The sequence below is a fragment of the Halichoeres trimaculatus genome, unplaced genomic scaffold (genome assembly GCF_033239565.1).
Source record: "Halichoeres trimaculatus isolate MK-OKI-2021-1 unplaced genomic scaffold, fHalTri1.1 fHalTri1_scaffold_17, whole genome shotgun sequence".
In the NCBI taxonomy this organism is placed as follows: Eukaryota; Metazoa; Chordata; class Actinopteri; order Labriformes; family Labridae; genus Halichoeres; species Halichoeres trimaculatus.
The window spans coordinates 15545191-15561882 of NW_027437195.1; the positions used below are offsets into that span (position 1 = coordinate 15545191).

The following is a 16692-nucleotide window of genomic DNA, read 5'->3' on the forward strand; positions in this document are numbered from 1 at the left end:
AAATGAGTTCCCAAGGTTCATGTAAACCTTAAGTTCCTCACATGAGCTCTAAGATAATGTTCTGACTCTGAAATCTTGTGTAAAGGTCATTTGGACCCCTGTGCTGAAAATTCATAAAGAGTGTCTGAATGACTGGAAGAAATCAAGAATAATTGAAATGTGAATTTATTTAATAACTGTAAGAACAATGGATAAAAGAATCATGATGTTCGGGAGTCATTTCACAGTTCGTGAAGTGGTCTTTGAACCTTTATCCCCACGTTTCATTGTTTTCTTTTTCTTCACTTTCTTGGTTTTGGGTTTGACCTCAGGCTGCTTGGCATTTAGAGCCGGCCTGGACCTGGTCAGGCTGTTAGCAGTGGGGCTCAGTTTGCTGTGGCCCATCTCTGGATCAGATCGCACACCCTGGGCAGAGATGGACTTGCCTGGAGCAGAACGAGGAGAATCATTCAGCAGGTTGGGCTGGGAGAAGGATCTCATCCCTGGAGAGCTGGTGGGACGGTAAGGTGTGGTGCCTCCTAACATGGGCAGCTGGATGTGCTCATTGCTCAGATTGGTGACAGAGTAACGGCTGCTGTTAGACATGACAATGTGGTGCCAAGAACTGAGAGGGGTCGCTGAGAAGTGCTGTGGGCCGCTTGAATCCTCTTTGCCTCCTCCGGGTGACATAACCATGGAACTGCGGGGCGTCACAGCCTCCACAGCGCTCTGGAAGGTCTTGAGGATGCGGTCACTCTTCTGCTTCTCTTTTTTCTGACGGGACTCAACTTTCCTCAGCTGGCGGCGGTGATCCCTCATCATCTGTTTCCTTGTATCTGCCAGTCCCCTGCACAGAAACATCAGAAAATGCTTCAGTCTTGGACTTACTGACAGGGTGATGTCTTTATGGTAGTAATCTGGACAAATTCTCAGCTTGTAACTAAAACAAACATGGTTCAACTAGGATGTCATTCAAGCAGTGATAAAATGAGAGGCTGTAGAGAATTCATAGCAGGGTCATAGATCAACATTTGGCAACAATAAAATGTATAAAATAACTAACATTAACTTACCTGTAGTCAACTATTCCTGTCCTGTCACGATCAAGTCTCTGAACTAGCTCCTCAATCTGGTATCGATCCAAAGGAATGCTCGATTGCTTTCATGTTTTCACAAAAAGAAGGAGAAAATTTCCTAGTCAGATACCAATATTCTTCTACAGTAGATCTTCAAAAAAATCAGATCTATCAGAAAAACATGTGAAAAATACTAGAATAAAGCTTTGTGTATTATTTTAGAGGTCAAGCTGGTTTAATACTGTAACATCGCTATCCCTGCACAGATCAAAACAGCAGTTGTTTGGAAACCTGCACTGCCTTCCTGAAGTCAGCCGTTGGGACTCGCATGGTGCCATCTTTGTCAATATTGCGGAAGAAGTCCCAGAGACGTAGCTTCCGCTGATCCAAGTAATCCTTCAAATCGATGGAAGAAGTGTTTTTAAAAGAACTGATATACAGCCTAACTAAGAAAGACTTCACAGTTTTTAAAAAAAATGTATATGAACAAATTAGTCATTAAACACGAGATTCCACTACATCACAGATAAAAAAAATAAAATATCAGACTTAAATGAAAACTTTTTCTCATATGGATTTTAACACCTAGAATTTAATATTATGATGAATTTACCATGACAGGTGAAACCAGTTGACCTTAGGGACTTAATAAACTATGTGGTTAGATCACTCCATTGACTGGTGCACTGTATTTAAAGCAACATCTGAGGCCAACTCACAAACCAGTGTCAGAATAACTTAAACCTTTTATTTTTAGGACTGCCTGGGTAGCCAAACTGACCTGGACAACTTTCATTGGATCAACACGTTTTGGTGGTTTCTTAGCAATGAACCCTCCGACTCCCCCATACTGGACATCAAGACTGGGATGCTCCTGACATGTCACCTCCAGAAGATGCACAAAAGTCTCATTAACCAGCACATTCTGCAGAGTAAAGAGATAGAGAGGAAACAAGACCTGTCACAAAATGTGATGCATCTGTGATGATTTATTTTCAAGAATGTTTGGATTGTTTAAGGTGTAGTTGTAAAGTTGAAAGTGAGGCAGTGCCTCGGTAGCTCACACATATGTTGATCTCCTCTAAGGCTGTTTTAGGTGTGTTCTTCACCACATTGACCAGAGACAGTGCTCCCTCTACTGTCAGAGAGTTGTACGCCAGCTACAGGAGTGTAAGAGTAAATGTTAGACTCAAAATCATTGTAGCCATACTGGTAGTGCAAGCAAACTGAAAACAATCTATGCCCACCTACCTGTAAGACCCTCAGTGTGTCATTGAACTCCAGACCCCTGCACAGCATGCCCACACCCTCATTAGTGAGCCGGTTGTTGTTGAGGTTAAGGTGCACCAGAGTGTTATTGAACTTGAGTGCCTCTCCCATGGCAAGCGCTCCCTCGTTTCCAAAACCATTCCATGATAAGTCCAGATGTTTTATCATCATATTAACCTTTATATGGATTATGTTATTAGATTATATTTATATAAAACCAGGGATCAAACTCAGTTCTTATATAGTCAAACCTTCAGTCCAGCAGACACAGCCACAGCTCCTTTCATCCGGAGATGATTCCAGCTCAGATCCAACACTTCAATACCCTCATTATTCGCTATTAAAAAAAAAAGAGTAATAAATTGTTTTAAAAAAAGATTTCTCATTGTGCTTATTGCTTTTGTCTCTTTATTGGTTAGTGGGGTACAGTCCTATATGAAAAGAGATTAAGATAAAGAATTTTCTTCATACCAAGTAGTTGTCCCAGATGTTCCCCTCCTTTCCCACAAAACTTGTTATGGCTCAGGTCTAGTTCCTTTATTCTGGCATTAGTCTAAGATTAGTTAAAAAATAATAATAATGTCATGATTGAACATTACTAAGTAAAAGAAACCACAAGTTTTCATTCACCACGCTTACAGATAAGGCCTCTGCAAAGTGTTTAGCATCATCATCAATGAATCCATTTCCTGTTGAGAAAAAATATAGAATGTAAAAACACAAAATGTTTGATGATGTTTTGAAACACCGACCATATTATGTGTTTAAACTTTAAATTAATGGGTTAACCTTAAAAAGCACATTAAAGTGGTTGACATTTACTCTCAAGCTCATCACATCTCAGCAGGAAGAAATTGGAATTAAATTGCACCTTACCTGAAAGTTTTAAAGTTTTTAGTGAAATGTTGTCAAGCAGCATTTTAGCAACATACTCAGCCCCTGCAGAGAGCAGATTGTTGTCGGAGAAATCCTAAAAGAAAAAAAGGAGCAGAAGCAGTCTGCTTACACTAAAAGCCCCTCAAAATGTCACCTGAACAGCACCTGTGCCATCTAGTGGTGGGTTTGTAGTATGACATACCAGGTGCTGAATGGTGAAATTAGCCCTCAGCATCTCCGCAAGGTATTTGGCTCCCTCAGCTTTAATGTTGTTGTCTGCCACTTCCAGTGTGTTGATGTTCATATCAGTCTAAATAAGGGGAGATTATGAGAGGTAAATACAAATAAAATCATAAACACTTTATTTAGAACTTACCACTAAAGCAATGGCGAGAGCCTTGCACCCCAAAGGTCCCAGCCCATGGTGGCTGAGGGTCATGGTTGGAGAATTGAGGTTTCGTAAAAAGTGGGAGACTGGCACCACACCCACCAGCTTGCAAGCCTGAAGGTACACCTCAGATAAAGACATCTCTGTTTGGCTTTCCTCATTATCTAAACAAAACAAAACAAGACCAACAAAAAAGGCATACCCCAAAACTAATTGGTCTCACTTTTATAAACAAAGTCTACAACAATGTATAAAATCATGCCACATATTTGTATAGTTCTAGGTTAAATGTCAAATTAAATGTGCTTACCATCTGACTCCAAGTCTGTTTCATACTCCGTGTCCTGGGCTTTGCTTGTAGATGGACTGTCATCATCCTTCAAACAGAGGGACTCAAATGACAGTGTTGACATTGCTGCCAGCTTTCATTTCTTAAGAGTACAGTCTCTAGTGTATGTTTTTATTCCTGTGTTTTTGGTTTTGTCAAAGCACAGGCTATGAAATGAAATAGGCCTGTGTTACCACACAAGTAATTCTACCCCTCAGGTAGGGAGACAAGAGTTGTGGCATTAACAATTAATGCTTCACTATAGTAACAACATTTTTTAACATCTACCAAACTGTGCACAAGGCATGCTGTTGTGTGTAAGACAACAGTTTAAAAGAAAGTTTCACATAAAAGGAAGATGCCATTTTACATTTGCATGCTTTGTTATTCCAGTAGTGAGGGTACCTTGTTACACCCAGATAAGGATACATGAAAAAATAAACAAAAATTAAAACAAAAAATATCTTCCGGAAAGATGTACTACTAAAGACACATTTGGGGGGAAAGTTGACCTTTAACAACCGCAACCCGTATTGCGCATGCGCAGACTCCAATGCAGAAGCATGATTGGAAACGTGTTTTTTTATATGCTCTACACCGTTTCACGGTTCCTGACTGGCCAACATTCAGGTAAAAGTTTTTGAAAGTGTCAGAACTATGGATGAATTTCACCTGTGTATCTTTTTTGGGGCGAACAGCAGCTAAAGTTCGGTTTAACATGCTGCTGACTGCGCAGTTTGTGTTGACATTTACCAGGCGTCAGCTAGAGGCTAATGTTTTAAGCTTTCATTTCTTTACAAAGTCGGTGCAACACGCAGCACCTGGTTCCTCAGCGTGAGCTATGCTTTGCTTATTAGCACAGACACCTATGGGCTCATTTTTTTTCTCGATGTTGCCATTGTTAGCTCGTGGAAACGTGTTAGCGAACACCTGTTTCTCTTTGGCATGAACTTTACATCACCCCTCCTCCAGACGTCAGCCGACGTCACCCCGTGGGGCTGTCATCTCGTGCAGCTTTTCCCCAAAAAGAAATCCGTACTGGTTGAATTTAGGTATTCATTGTTTAGGCCAAGGAGCAGAGTGTGTTTTGCTTACCAGAAAATCAAAATTGTGTCCTGACGCTTGTCTTGTGTTACAGATGCCTCTAAAAGGGCCCTCCCTCCAGAGGTTGATAATGTTTTAAAGATGGGTAATGTGCAACCCACAGAAAAAGAGAAAGAAGAGGAGAGGAAAAACGGACAGCTACGTGACGAAGAAGAGGCCCTCGATAAAGAGAGAAGTAAAATAACACATCACTTTGATGGGTATCATGCCAAACAGAACACAGAGGAAAGTGGAGTTTCTTTAAGTGGGGACAACACTCCAGAGCAAAAACTTTGTACACAGTTAGAGTGTGTAAAAAAGGAGGGAAGCACTACAGAAACTTTCCCCCCTGTAGGGGAAAAGTATTTGAAACCAAGGTTGGAGGATCCAGTAGCTCCAGCTGAGCCCAGCATAGAACAATCTGCCTGCCAGGATCAGGAACAAACACAGAGCATGGAAGATACAGTGACCTCAGATAAAGCTCCAGCTGAAGAAGCTGAGTGCTGGGATGAGTATTTGCTTCCTGCTGATCATAAAATGCAAGGTGGGGAGATCTGTCCTAGTCCAGTGTTTGCCTCCCCCCTCTCTAGTGATGACACCCACCTCAAAATCAACCAACAACATGATACACAAACTAGCTGGCACTTTCCAGCGGGACTTGGACTTGCAGAAGAAGTGTGCTGTCCAGTGTGGCAATTTCCTGCAGTGAGCTATTATCCTCCATTAGCGTCCACAGCACCCTTTGAAGGTGAGAATTAGATTTTCTCTCTTTACTGGAAGTTTCATTTTGGGCCTTTTTATCTTTAAGTCATCCGCTGTAATGAAATTTACCTAAACTCTGTGTTTGTTTTCTTCTCAGTAATGTGGAGAGTGTGGGAGGAGGTGGGTGAGAGTGCCTCTGCCGCAGGATGCACCCTCCCATTCACAAAGCCTTCAATGGACTTCACTGTTATGTCCTACAACATCCTTGCTCAGGATTTACTTGAGGCCAATCAGGATTTGTATACACACTGCCCCCTGGAGGTGCTTGACTGGAACTTCCGCTGCAACCTTCTGCTAGAGGAAATACAGAAATGGACACCAAATGTGAGTCAGACATCAGCTGACATAAAATAGAAAACGCCTTTGTCTTCTATGCAGTCACAAATGCAAACAAAAATCATTGTCTTGCATTTATGTGTCTTCCTGTGTGTAGATTTTGTGTCTTCAGGAGGTTCAGGAGGACCACTACAATGAGCAGCTTTATCCAGCCCTGTCTCGGATGGGTAGGTTAAACAGAGAAAATACAGTGGACACACGTTTAAGGATCCTAAAACTAAGATTTACACCATGTTGTGCTCATGTCACTCTAGGTTACACCTGTGTGTACAAGCGGCGTACAGGAAACAACACAGACGGCTGTGCTACGTGCTATCATAGCAGTTGCTTCTCTGAGGTCTCATTCACCCTGCTGGAGTTCTTTAGGCCTGAAACAGAGCTGCTGGATCGGCACAATGTGGGCATCGTTTTGCTGCTCCAGCCAGTGGTCACCAAGGGGTCAGAGGTCAAGGCGAAGGGCCAACTGCTCTGTGTGGCCAATACACACCTGCTCTTTAACCCAAGGAGGGGAGATATAAAGCTGGCTCAGCTAGCCATGCTGCTGGCAGAAATCGACAGAGTGGTGAAGTCCTGTGAAGGTGAACACTGTAACCTCATACTGTGTGGAGACTACAACTCCCTCCCCCACACACCTCTGTATCAGCTGATCACTACTGGGGAGCTCTACTTCCAGGGTTTACCAGCATGGATGGTGAGCCTGAAACATTGTATACTAATGTCCACATCTGGGAAATATCAAGAGCTCCCATGATTTTACATAACACTCTTTGATACAAGTTTTCTGACATGATGCATGCAGAAATAACCTCAGCATTTGTATTTTATCACCTACAGGTTTCTGGTCAGGAGGACCAATCACACAGAGGCTATTGCCACAGACTGCTTGCTCCGCTGTGGCCCAGCAGTCTAGGAATCACTGAGAGTTGCCACTACTCAAATGTCAAGAAGACATTAAAAGAGCAGGATCAGAAACCAGGTCACTGTGTGAAGGAAGAGCACGCTTTGTATCCTCTGTTATTTTTGTAATCTCAAAGCAATTCTTGTTAGTTTCTTTCCTTCTATCCTCCTTCTACTTGTTTGATCTTGTGTAGGGAAATGTAAGTACAGCCATGACTTCCTGCAGCAGCTCCGCTTCTGTCCAGCTGCATGTGTCCGTCCTCTGGACTTGGAGCTGATCCCAGGTGTGACTGACAACACACCAGGTAAAATCCTTTAATGCAAAAGCTCTAGTACCAAGTTTTTTTTCTCTTTTTGCCACTCACATCAGCTGAATTGATGTAATTAATGGTTTGAAAACTGAACATTTTCTGTTGTGAACAGATGCTTCCAGGAGAAATCTACTTCACAGTAAAAGGTCAGTTTGCAATAACTATGCCAATGTACATATAGTATTTAAACTGTAGTTTTACATGACACAGAGTCAAATCACTGTAGTAGCTGCAGGATAAGACAGGATGAATTTTAGAGCTATCATCTCAGTTAATCATTGGACATTCTGCTTGTCCCTCAAAACACAAGGAATAAATGTGGAATTAGCATAAAAAACAATATGATATGGTGCAAAGTCCTACATGTTGTGTCACAGTTTCAGACACACAATCAGTCATCGCTTGGACCTGGAGTCAGTCTACAAACACATTCTCCCAGGCTCTGGAAACTCAGAAGTAACCACCCTACACTGTGAAGGAGCAGCCACAGTCGATTACATCTTTTACAGTCCAAGACGTGTGACAACTGCTGATGAAAAAGGTAGAATAACATGGCACAAAGGACAGTGTTTCAGCTCTTTGTGTTAAACCTGTTTTCCTTTTTTTCCACAGCTGGAGTTCACCTTACAAGTGGGGGTCTGAAGCTCTTAGGAACTCTCTCTCTTCTGTCAGAGGACACTTTATGGTCAATGAGGGGTCTTCCTAATCACACATTCCCCTCTGACCATCTCAGTCTTGTTGCCAAATTCCAGCTGGAGCTGAACGCAGTATGACGGAGACGAACTGGGAAAATCCAGGGAAGGAAGCCTGTTTGCAGATTTTTGTTCAGTGGTTATGTCCTTTACACAGTTAGTATGCTTTTAAGAACCAGTATCTAAGTTTTTCCTGACTTCAGTTATGTAACACAAGCACTTAATGTATACATTTGGCTATATATTTGTTTGAAAGTGCCAAGACTAGTGAATTATGCCAAAATGTTGTCTTGTTTCTCATGTTTTTCATCAGACGGATGATACAGAGCTATTTTTATGATGCTGTGCTGGTTCATTTAAAAACGAAGGCAGTAGTTGCTTTATTTAAACTAATTTGAAGTGAGAGTGATAGCTCTCTGGTAATGAGACAGTTCTGTTTTTAAAACAGACAAAAACAGAATAAATATTTTAGATCACCTTCTGACTTCATATTTTCATTACTAAAAAGAAAAAGTGTCCTCAGTGCTGTCCTCAATTTATAATTCATTACATTTGAATATACAGGCTCTTCATCCTCCACTTGCTGTCTGGCTCAGTGTGTGTGTGTGTGTGTGTGTGTGTCCTGCATGATCACTCAGACTGCGACCTGAATGCTGGCTATGCCCCCCGCCTAACTCACTTTATCAGGGTGAAGATGTCTGCCTAGTGTGTGTGTGTATGTGTGTGTGTGTGGTCGATGCATGAATAATTAATTTAGATAGTTGAGTGTTCATGCATGATAGAGCTCAGTACATGAGCTTTGTGTTGTGTGTAGGCCACTGGAGGTATGATGATGTGTGATGTATTCCACTCTTGAATCCCGTCACTGAGCAGTATAAATACAGCTACTACGATCATCAATGAGAGGTAAAAAGAATTTAGTTCATAAAGAAGGCTGTTTTGTTTGCCTCCTCTGATGCATCAAATGAATGCAGCTAAATGAACTAGGTCAGTAAGGGTTTCCTATAAATGGGTCATTATGCTTTGTGTATCTTACAAACACTGTTGGAAAAGATGTGTGACATGACTTCTCTCTTCATACTTTACCAAAGCAAAAGCTAAATTATCAACAAAACATTCCTTGGGAGAGATCTCTCTGGTCTTGTGGTTTTACAGTAACATTCCAGTACAGCAGCTAACGTGCAGCCTCTTCAGAAATACTATTTTGACCCTGAGAGAGTGGTTCTTTGCAGGCCAGTTTTCACAGAATCCATTAAGCCTTATTAGCTGATTAGAGAAGCAACTGCCTGTTATCCATTTAGCAACAAGCTCAGGAGAACATCACACGTGCTACCAGCTATTCCTTATGTGACTGGAACAAACACTGACAACTACTAACAATATAAAAAAGGAATAGAAATGGCAAACATCTACAGTGTTTCAAAAGCAGAAACCCTGAGACTTAGGTGTAGAAACTGCTGCATTTGGCCTGACAGTTGCTTTGAAAATACAGCTCTGCTGCGTACAAAAGCTTACGCTTCCTTTTATGGATTTGTTTGTGTTCAGTTTCTTTGGTGTAAACCTAACGGGGAGTGCTAAGACATCATCATTTGCCCTGGTGCCAAAAGCTGGCCTTCAGCAGAGGACATCCTGTGCTCAGTTTGAAGTATTGGCAGACAGAAAGCTGGCACCATTCCTCACCTCACCTTACACCCAACCTGCCTAAAAACTAATTAAAGAATACATCAAGAATAAAACAGAAAACACTGAATATGTGTCATTCAAGCTCTAACAGACAGAAAGACAAAACAGTGAGTGAATAAGAGAGAGAAACAGAATGGTGTTGCCACACTCATAGTGAGCCTTTATTTCGATCCTGTTCATCAACAGTCTTTTGGTACAAAACAAGTGTTATAGAGCACTAAAATGAAGGTGAACACCTACAGTACTGGACGCGTAAAAGTGTATTGAGTGGGAATAAATCCAAAACAGTTTGTGGTAACTATTAAGTGGTCAACTGGTGGTCACTAACACTGAAGGTAGTATAAAATGACAGAATCGCTCATAAAAAAATACAAAATGCAGATAAAAGTGCTGCAAATAAACATCTTTACACCCCACATGGAAGCCAGTTGTTGGATACCAGTTAAGGCAAGTGAAACACTGGATAAAGTTGCTACAAATAAAAGCTAGAAACACTTTATTTATAAAGCAGCCATACAGTACATAATAACTGACTCCCATTGCTTTACATCTGCACTGAATGCAGATAAGCCCAGTCAGCTGGATTGCCACAAATCACCTTGATCATTGTCAGGACGGGGGTTTTCCTGTCTCTAAAATTATCACTCAGCAGATGCCTCCACATGGTTTACCATAATCTGGTATACAGTGTACTGAAAATCCCATCACCAGCCTACATTTTAATCTGTGAGGGTGAGCTAAACATGCTAACATCTGGAGACAAATGATCGAGAAATGTCAAATTCATGTTGTTAATTTTCTGTATTTTGGAAGTGCAGAGTGTTGGATTATGAGAGTAAAGGGTTTGGATATAAAACAAGGCACAAGGGTAGTGGTTTGCAAACTGGTCACAACACAAGCAGTCGTGGCCCAGCAGAGCCTAAGTGGATTTAAAATTACATTACAGTATTTGCACACTTACAGTACGATGATACAGATTGCAGACAAGCATTAAGAGCTTTTGTTGAACCTAAAAAAAACACCACAGAAACACATGATATGTCCAGTAGCAGGATTATGCCGAGTGTTGGTTTTGCCCAGTGCTGGAGTCATACTTCTCTTGTGGAGTTGGAAAAACTTACCAAAATGTTAACAAAGTGATGCACTTTTTTGTCCCCCTTATTTATAATTTGGGAATCTAGCCAGCACCAATTACCATCCACAGTAAGTGCTCCAGAGAGCCTTCAATAACATAGACATGGGAACACTAAATGAGGCATTTGTTTTAGAGGAAAACTTGCTGGTGACCTATTCAGCGTTGCATTAGTGAATGGACCAGTTTGTTCAAAGATTTTAGCCTCAGAATGATTCAGTGGACCCATTAAACTGGTGTTTGGTACCTTGTTACTTTACAAAGAAATCTAGAGATCTTCCTCAGACTCGAATCTGGTATCCATTTAAATCTGTGGACGGCTTCTGCTCCAAGACCTTCTTCTCTCCGGAGGGACTGCAAAAAAAAAAAAAAAAAACCCAAAAGATGAAACAATGAGTGTTATTCACATGAGAGAGGAAATGTGACACTATTTCAGGTCACAAGGCATCTCTAAAACAACAAAAATTTTCCGATGGCAAAAAAGTCACTCTGGTGACTTCAACACTGTATCTTTAGAGAGATAAATTTATCATCAAGCTCAGTCATACCGTCTCTCCACACGGCTGATCCGACGTATGGGGCTGTTCTGTCCTCGCAGGGGTGAGCCCATACTGTTTCTTCTGTCTTTGGTGGGAGAGGGGGGTGCAGGCTTTCCGATCTACAAATTGACAGAAAAAAAACAGATATTACCAAAAGGAATCTAATAAAAAATTTCACTCATGGTTGAGTTGATTGTGTCGTGTGCTTTTTGCAAAGCAGTTTTTATTCTTAGAGTAGTGGCTGTAAAAGATCAGCTATTGATGGACTGAGCCAGCCATGCATGAAGCACAAGCAGAGTGAAGCCATCACATCAGTTTTATTACACACTGAGCTCAGCGCCAAGGCTGCCTTCATTATTATAGCATGAGAGGTGATGAGGGAGCATCGTTTGAGAGGCAATGCCCCTCAAACAGCAGGTCAACTCAGTGTCACTGCACATGAAGAGACAGCACGTCAAAGAAATCTAATAAGCTGTAAGGAGGGTGGCTGCTCTGCTGAGGACAAATGATATTTATCATCATTGTCTTTCATCCTGTAATACCTCTGTCTGCTCATCCTGGATGCAAAAGAAAGCTCAGAGTAAGGGTAAAAAAAGAAATATGTCTGTGCTGTACCTTCAGCCTCATGTCCCGAGTGTGTCTGTCCAGCTCCTTCCTCAGCTCCTCCTTGGTCAGCTTGTCCACGTCAAGTATGGAGTGTTTCCATTCTATCTGCTCCACACTGTGAGGATCATGGGACACATACTGGCCGATCCTGACCTTCCGCAGCGTGTGCCAGTAGCCCCTGTAGGCTCCTTCATACTCCTGCACCAAGTCCATCAGTGTCTTAAACTCTAGGGGCTTGAACATTAGGTCCTCCCTGCGGCTCATACCCAGCGCACCGAAGCGTCCCCCACTGTGGACTCCCAGCACGATGTGATGGAAGTGGTTCCCTGAGAAGTGTGACTGAAAGCTGAGGGGGAAGCGCTCCACGCCAGGCATACTGTTGGTGAGGTAACTAGATGAATACTAGTCAAAGAAACTGACACTTATGACTTCTGTGAGTCTTAAAAGGGACATATCATGCTTGTTTCTCCTTTTCACTATGCCAGACTAGGATGCCTGTAAAGCATTTCTGCCTCAGTACAAGTCATTTAGTTCCTTCATTGCCCCACAATAGCGTTCTCAATATCCTCAGTTTAGGCCATTCTGAAGATCTGGTTGAAACGCTCCGTTTGGAGAATGACCTCCAGTAACCTTGCAACGTCACAGCCCTTTGTGCTCGGATTGGTCAGTTCTATCAGAGGGGCGGAGGGGGTAGAGCCAGGGGGCGGTTTTTGCAACATGGCAATATTTACAAAATCGCCATATTGAATGGAGCAGACCGAGCGAGTTTGCTGTTTGCCAAAACTTCACCGTAAGGCATTGATAACACTAATAAAATGGCAGAGTGTAGGATACGTCCTTTTGTATTGGACCCCGAGTCAGACCCGGACGGTTCTGCAGCTCAGGAGGAAGAAAATCCACCTCGACACGGATCATCTCAGGACACTTCAGTGTGGTGAGTCAAACCGGTACTGTAACATGTATAGTTTATATGTGAAAATATAGGCAGACTTCACCAATAAACTATTTCTATAACAGGGCTCCATCCTGCTCCTTCACTTTTCTCTGTCTGTTTTATCCATCATGCTGAAAGTGTAGTCTAAAGATCGCCTCTACCATCAGTTCGTCATTATGTTAGCACTCAGTCAAGTTAGCCAGAGCTAGTAGGGAGCTTTATTTATATTCAGCTCTTGGTGGGTGTATCCCTCGGTGGCGGTTGTGTGACTAACAACACAGAGGAGAAGCTGCTTTATCAGATTACTCCAATAAAAAGAAAGGATCCTCGTGTCGTCGTGAAGGGCGAAATCTCGAAGCCAAATGTCAATGACCTATTTTCAGAGGCATCAAATCTCGTTCTAGGATATCAGAAAAAATACAATATCTAATTTTTTTGAAAATTCAGGGGGTGAAAGGTCTTGTTTTCAACTTTATTATTTTATATGTAAGTATTAAATCAGGGATCAGCATGATATGTCCCCTTTAAAGAGTTTTTGCAAAGTTTGGAAAGACAATGTACGGTCACATGTGCCAACAGTCAAATCAGCATCACCAAGAAATCTGGCAATGTTCAGGTATTAGTTTTTGGTACCACAGGCTTTTAAAGGCTGATGTATCAATCAAATCTGTAACCAATACGCCCCAAAAGATCAATTGTTTTAGTTAAATAGGATGAGTTAAAATAAGATGTGATACATCTACACTCATTGCAGGAAGGACAAGTTGCTACATAATCATCTCCACTCAAAGCCCCAAAAGATATGAAAGGGTTTTGGCAAGATATAATAAGATAGCATGCAATATGATATGAAATGATACTAAATGATGCATTTTCATGACCTCAGTACACTCAATTTTCCTCCTGGGGGAATCCGTCTTAGACGCGGGTGATGCACACATTTAGCTCTACTGCTGTAAAGATACATCCCCAGGATGACCGCTTCCAGGCATTTGATGGGCAGAGCCTCCCGTGTCATCTCTTTAGCAATGTCCATTAACCTATGCAGAGTTGAACAAGACAGAAGCACTTTAACTTCTGCTATAGATTTCAGTCTGCCAAACAAAAACATTTCACATGGAAAAATCAAATTTCAAGTAAATGTAATAAAGCTAGATCTCCAAATCTGTAGCTCTCCAGTCCCTTCTGTTTGCTGTGTTTGCCTTTGGGCTAAACCAGAGCTGCATTTGCTCCATACACACCAGGCACTGAAGCAAAGGCTAAACCATGAATAATAAACAGAAGCAATCAGTGTCATCCTTGGACACACACATGTCTGTAAATCTCTTACTTGGTCAGTTTTGTATCAAATAAAAAAATGCACTTACGCAGTGAGTGGCCGGCTCTTCTTTATTTCAAAAAACTGTGTCCCTGTGTGATTGTACCTGCAGGAAACAGTTAAGGTCAAAAAATGAAAGCACAAATCTGCTTAGAGAGAAAACTCTAATCCTAGCAGCCAGGGAGACGACACAATCACTTAGAGTGCTTTGTGATATTCATAGGTTGTTTGTTAATTATGGATGAATTTCTACTCTGACTGGAAATCAAGCTTAATATAGAATATTCAGACAGTGGCCTACTTTCTTATGTTTGTCCCATTTTTATCAAAGTGTGTCAAAACTGTGGGTCAGTGGGATTAATAAATTGATGTCGTAGCTATTATTCTTTCATTTTGCTTTCATACATTCTAAAGCTACAACTACTGAGTAAAATCTATCTCAAAAACCCTGTTATCCAAAACCGTTATCAATGGTAGTGGAAACCCAACAGAAATGTGCAAACTTTGTCTAAGGATACTGCAATTCCCTGATGTATTTCTGTATGGCTTCCAGGCGCTGTGGGACAGTGGTGGTAGGTTGGCTTGTAGGCACACTCGGTATTGGAATCTGTGGGAGTGGACAATCAAACAGCTGCATTAAACAATCTCAATATTCATTGCAGCCAGAGAGAGGAGTTTTTTGAGACTAAGACTGGGAAGCGTTTTTAGAATACTCTTTAAATTCTGTCACAAGGAATGAATGAGGTGTATGCATCTGAACATCTGCGACTGAATTGAAAAAAAAAAGCAAGATGGGTACAACAAGCCATTGTTTTTTCTCTATTATGACATGGAAGAAAGTTATTGTTAGAAAAATGATTCAGTGGGACATGGCCCTCTGTCAGTCATGTGGGGTGGCATTAGTAACACTGTAAAAAAATACTTCCATAACACATGGGTGTAAATTGCATCTAAGCTATCTGCTGGTTTTGAATGCATGTGTGAAAATCAGTGGCTGCTTCACATATCCAGCACTTTTTACCTTGGGAAGGTCAGTGGCACCTCGGATCTCCTTCCCCAGAGCCTCGCCGTTGGGGTGTGTTCGGGCCACATGGCGCCACATCCTCTCCCAAGTCTCCTCATCTACCGGGAGGCCTCCTCTGTTGACATAGAAAGGTACCCCTCCATCCCTCAGCTCTTCTTCACCTTCATCCTCCTGCTCTTCATCTCTCTCCTGCACACAGCCCACAGTGGCCCTCAGCATCCCTCCTCCTCCTCCTCCTCCTCCTCCTCCTCTTCTTCCTCCTCCAACACAGAGTCCAGGCACAGAAACGTCCTGCCTGCTGATGCCTCGGACCTGTCACTGGTTAATCTGCTTGCCGGTTTAAGTAGGATCCCATAACAGATGGCCACCTCATGACACCCAGCAGCATTGTGCCAGCAACGTCTCAAAAACAAAAGTCAAGCTGTGGTGTGTGTGACTTAAAGCTGATATGCAGTAATCCAGACTCACCTCGGTAGTTCAGAGGCTAGTGGTACACAAATGATCTATGAAAATCTTAAACAATCCTGGTTTGTGGAAAAAAAACAATGAGTTTTCTGGAACTGTTTAGCACTTTGGTTAAATCTAGCAGGCCGCTCAATAATCACATATTACTGGAGATCTATAAATAGAGACAATGAGGTGATTAAGCCTTCGGATATGTAGCTAAATTCATGACCGTTGAGGTAAAAGTTCACTAAAAAGCACAGACACGAGCCCGCCGATATAATGCTATCAGTCTATAAGAGGATTGGCTCTCCAGACAACAAAGTATCACAAATTACTAATTCCCTGTACCGTTAGAGGTCATTCACCCCGCAGAAACCTCGTATTAATCACTGCTGGTACAGATTCCCATCGCCTCGACTCTCCTCAAACGTCCCGTTCAAGTCCGTTTCAAATCATCTCCTCCCCAGTCAGCCAGTTCATTGTTCATACAGATGCTCCTGGGTTACTGCGGGTGGGATTCACGTCCAACGAGCAGCTCAGACACTCCCAGATCTCTGACGACTGCGCATGCGTGCTATTTAACGGATGATCTCAGCCGTGACAAATGCTGCCTTCAGGTGCTCCTCGATTGGTGTCGATCCACTTCTTACTTTTATTCACATCGATTTTATTTTGATTAAAAATGTGCTAGAGGCAAAGTTTTTAATTTCGGCTTCGGTTGAATTATCTAACTATATAGTTCTGCTTTTATTGTGTTTGGTTGGAGTATTTTTTTAATTTCTCAAATAAAATAAAAACAAATCTTTAAACACCATATATCAGGTTGGTAGTTATAATGTTATGACTGATGTGTGTATAGTTTAAACCTGATTTAATTTTAAAATCAAATAATGATGTTTTTTTTTTTACTGCAATGAACTGCCTTTTATTCATCATGGTAATGTAGCACTGTTTGTTATAAGACAATTCAGTTCAACCTGTGGTTCACTTATAAATAGCCTTGCAGGAAAAA

General features: G+C 41.8%; 3 protein-coding genes across 3 annotated transcripts; 1 reads left to right on the forward strand and 2 right to left on the reverse strand.

Moving 5' to 3' along the window:
* Positions 1–213: 213 nt before the first annotated feature.
* lrrc74a (leucine rich repeat containing 74A) lies at positions 214–4148 on the reverse strand. The gene is made up of 13 exons (XM_074692753.1): positions 3899–4148; positions 3577–3752; positions 3403–3510; positions 3201–3294; positions 2964–3013; positions 2796–2877; positions 2576–2661; positions 2307–2501; positions 2120–2215; positions 1837–1980; positions 1347–1451; positions 1053–1138; positions 214–826 (listed from the first exon to the last, which is right to left on the reverse strand). Exons 1-13 carry the CDS (start codon positions 3999–4001, stop codon positions 217–219), a joined length of 1935 nt encoding a protein of 644 aa, XP_074548854.1. The 5' UTR covers positions 4002–4148; the 3' UTR covers positions 214–216.
* A 294-nt stretch (positions 4149–4442) lies between these two features.
* On the forward strand, positions 4443–8491 carry angel1 (angel homolog 1 (Drosophila)). The gene is made up of 10 exons (XM_074692752.1): positions 4443–4546; positions 5055–5747; positions 5859–6085; positions 6195–6264; positions 6352–6788; positions 6932–7073; positions 7189–7299; positions 7418–7451; positions 7683–7846; positions 7918–8491. The coding sequence occupies exons 1-10, from the start codon at positions 4456–4458 to the stop codon at positions 8076–8078; spliced, it is 2130 nt and encodes a 709-aa protein (XP_074548853.1). The 5' UTR covers positions 4443–4455; the 3' UTR covers positions 8079–8491.
* A 1332-nt stretch (positions 8492–9823) lies between these two features.
* Positions 9824–16234, reverse strand: vash1 (vasohibin 1). Its single transcript, XM_074692767.1, has 7 exons — positions 15231–16234; positions 14728–14816; positions 14259–14315; positions 13857–13931; positions 11967–12348; positions 11361–11470; positions 9824–11166 (listed from the first exon to the last, which is right to left on the reverse strand). The coding sequence occupies exons 1-7, from the start codon at positions 15450–15452 to the stop codon at positions 11094–11096; spliced, it is 1008 nt and encodes a 335-aa protein (XP_074548868.1). The 5' UTR covers positions 15453–16234; the 3' UTR covers positions 9824–11093.
* Between the last annotated feature and the right edge of the window lie 458 nt (positions 16235–16692).

Bases quoted from the DNA above. Each gene is read 5' to 3' on its own strand.
- angel1 (XM_074692752.1), top strand. From the start codon at position 4,456: ATGCGCAGACTCCAATGCAGAAGCATGATTGGAAACGTGTTTTTTTAT. The intron at 5,748-5,858 runs GTGAGAATTAGA...TTTTCTTCTCAG, and splicing joins GTCCACAGCACCCTTTGAAG to TAATGTGGAGAGTGTGGGAG. The intron at 7,452-7,682 runs GTCAGTTTGCAA...GTTGTGTCACAG, and splicing joins AATCTACTTCACAGTAAAAG to TTTCAGACACACAATCAGTC.
- lrrc74a (XM_074692753.1), bottom strand. From the start codon at position 4,001: ATGTCAACACTGTCATTTGAGTCCCTCTGTTTGAAGGATGATGACAGT. The intron at 3,014-3,200 runs GTAAGGTGCAAT...TTTTCTCAACAG, and splicing joins AAAAACTTTAAAACTTTCAG to GAAATGGATTCATTGATGAT. The intron at 2,216-2,306 runs GTAGGTGGGCAT...ACACTCCTGTAG, and splicing joins ACACACTGAGGGTCTTACAG to CTGGCGTACAACTCTCTGAC.
- vash1 (XM_074692767.1), bottom strand. From the start codon at position 15,452: ATGCTGAGGGCCACTGTGGGCTGTGTGCAGGAGAGAGATGAAGAGCAG. The intron at 14,316-14,727 runs GTATCCTTAGAC...TGTTTCCTGCAG, and splicing joins AAATACATCAGGGAATTGCA to GTACAATCACACAGGGACAC. The intron at 12,349-13,856 runs GTATCTTTACAG...GTATTCATCTAG, and splicing joins GAAGCGGTCATCCTGGGGAT to TTACCTCACCAACAGTATGC.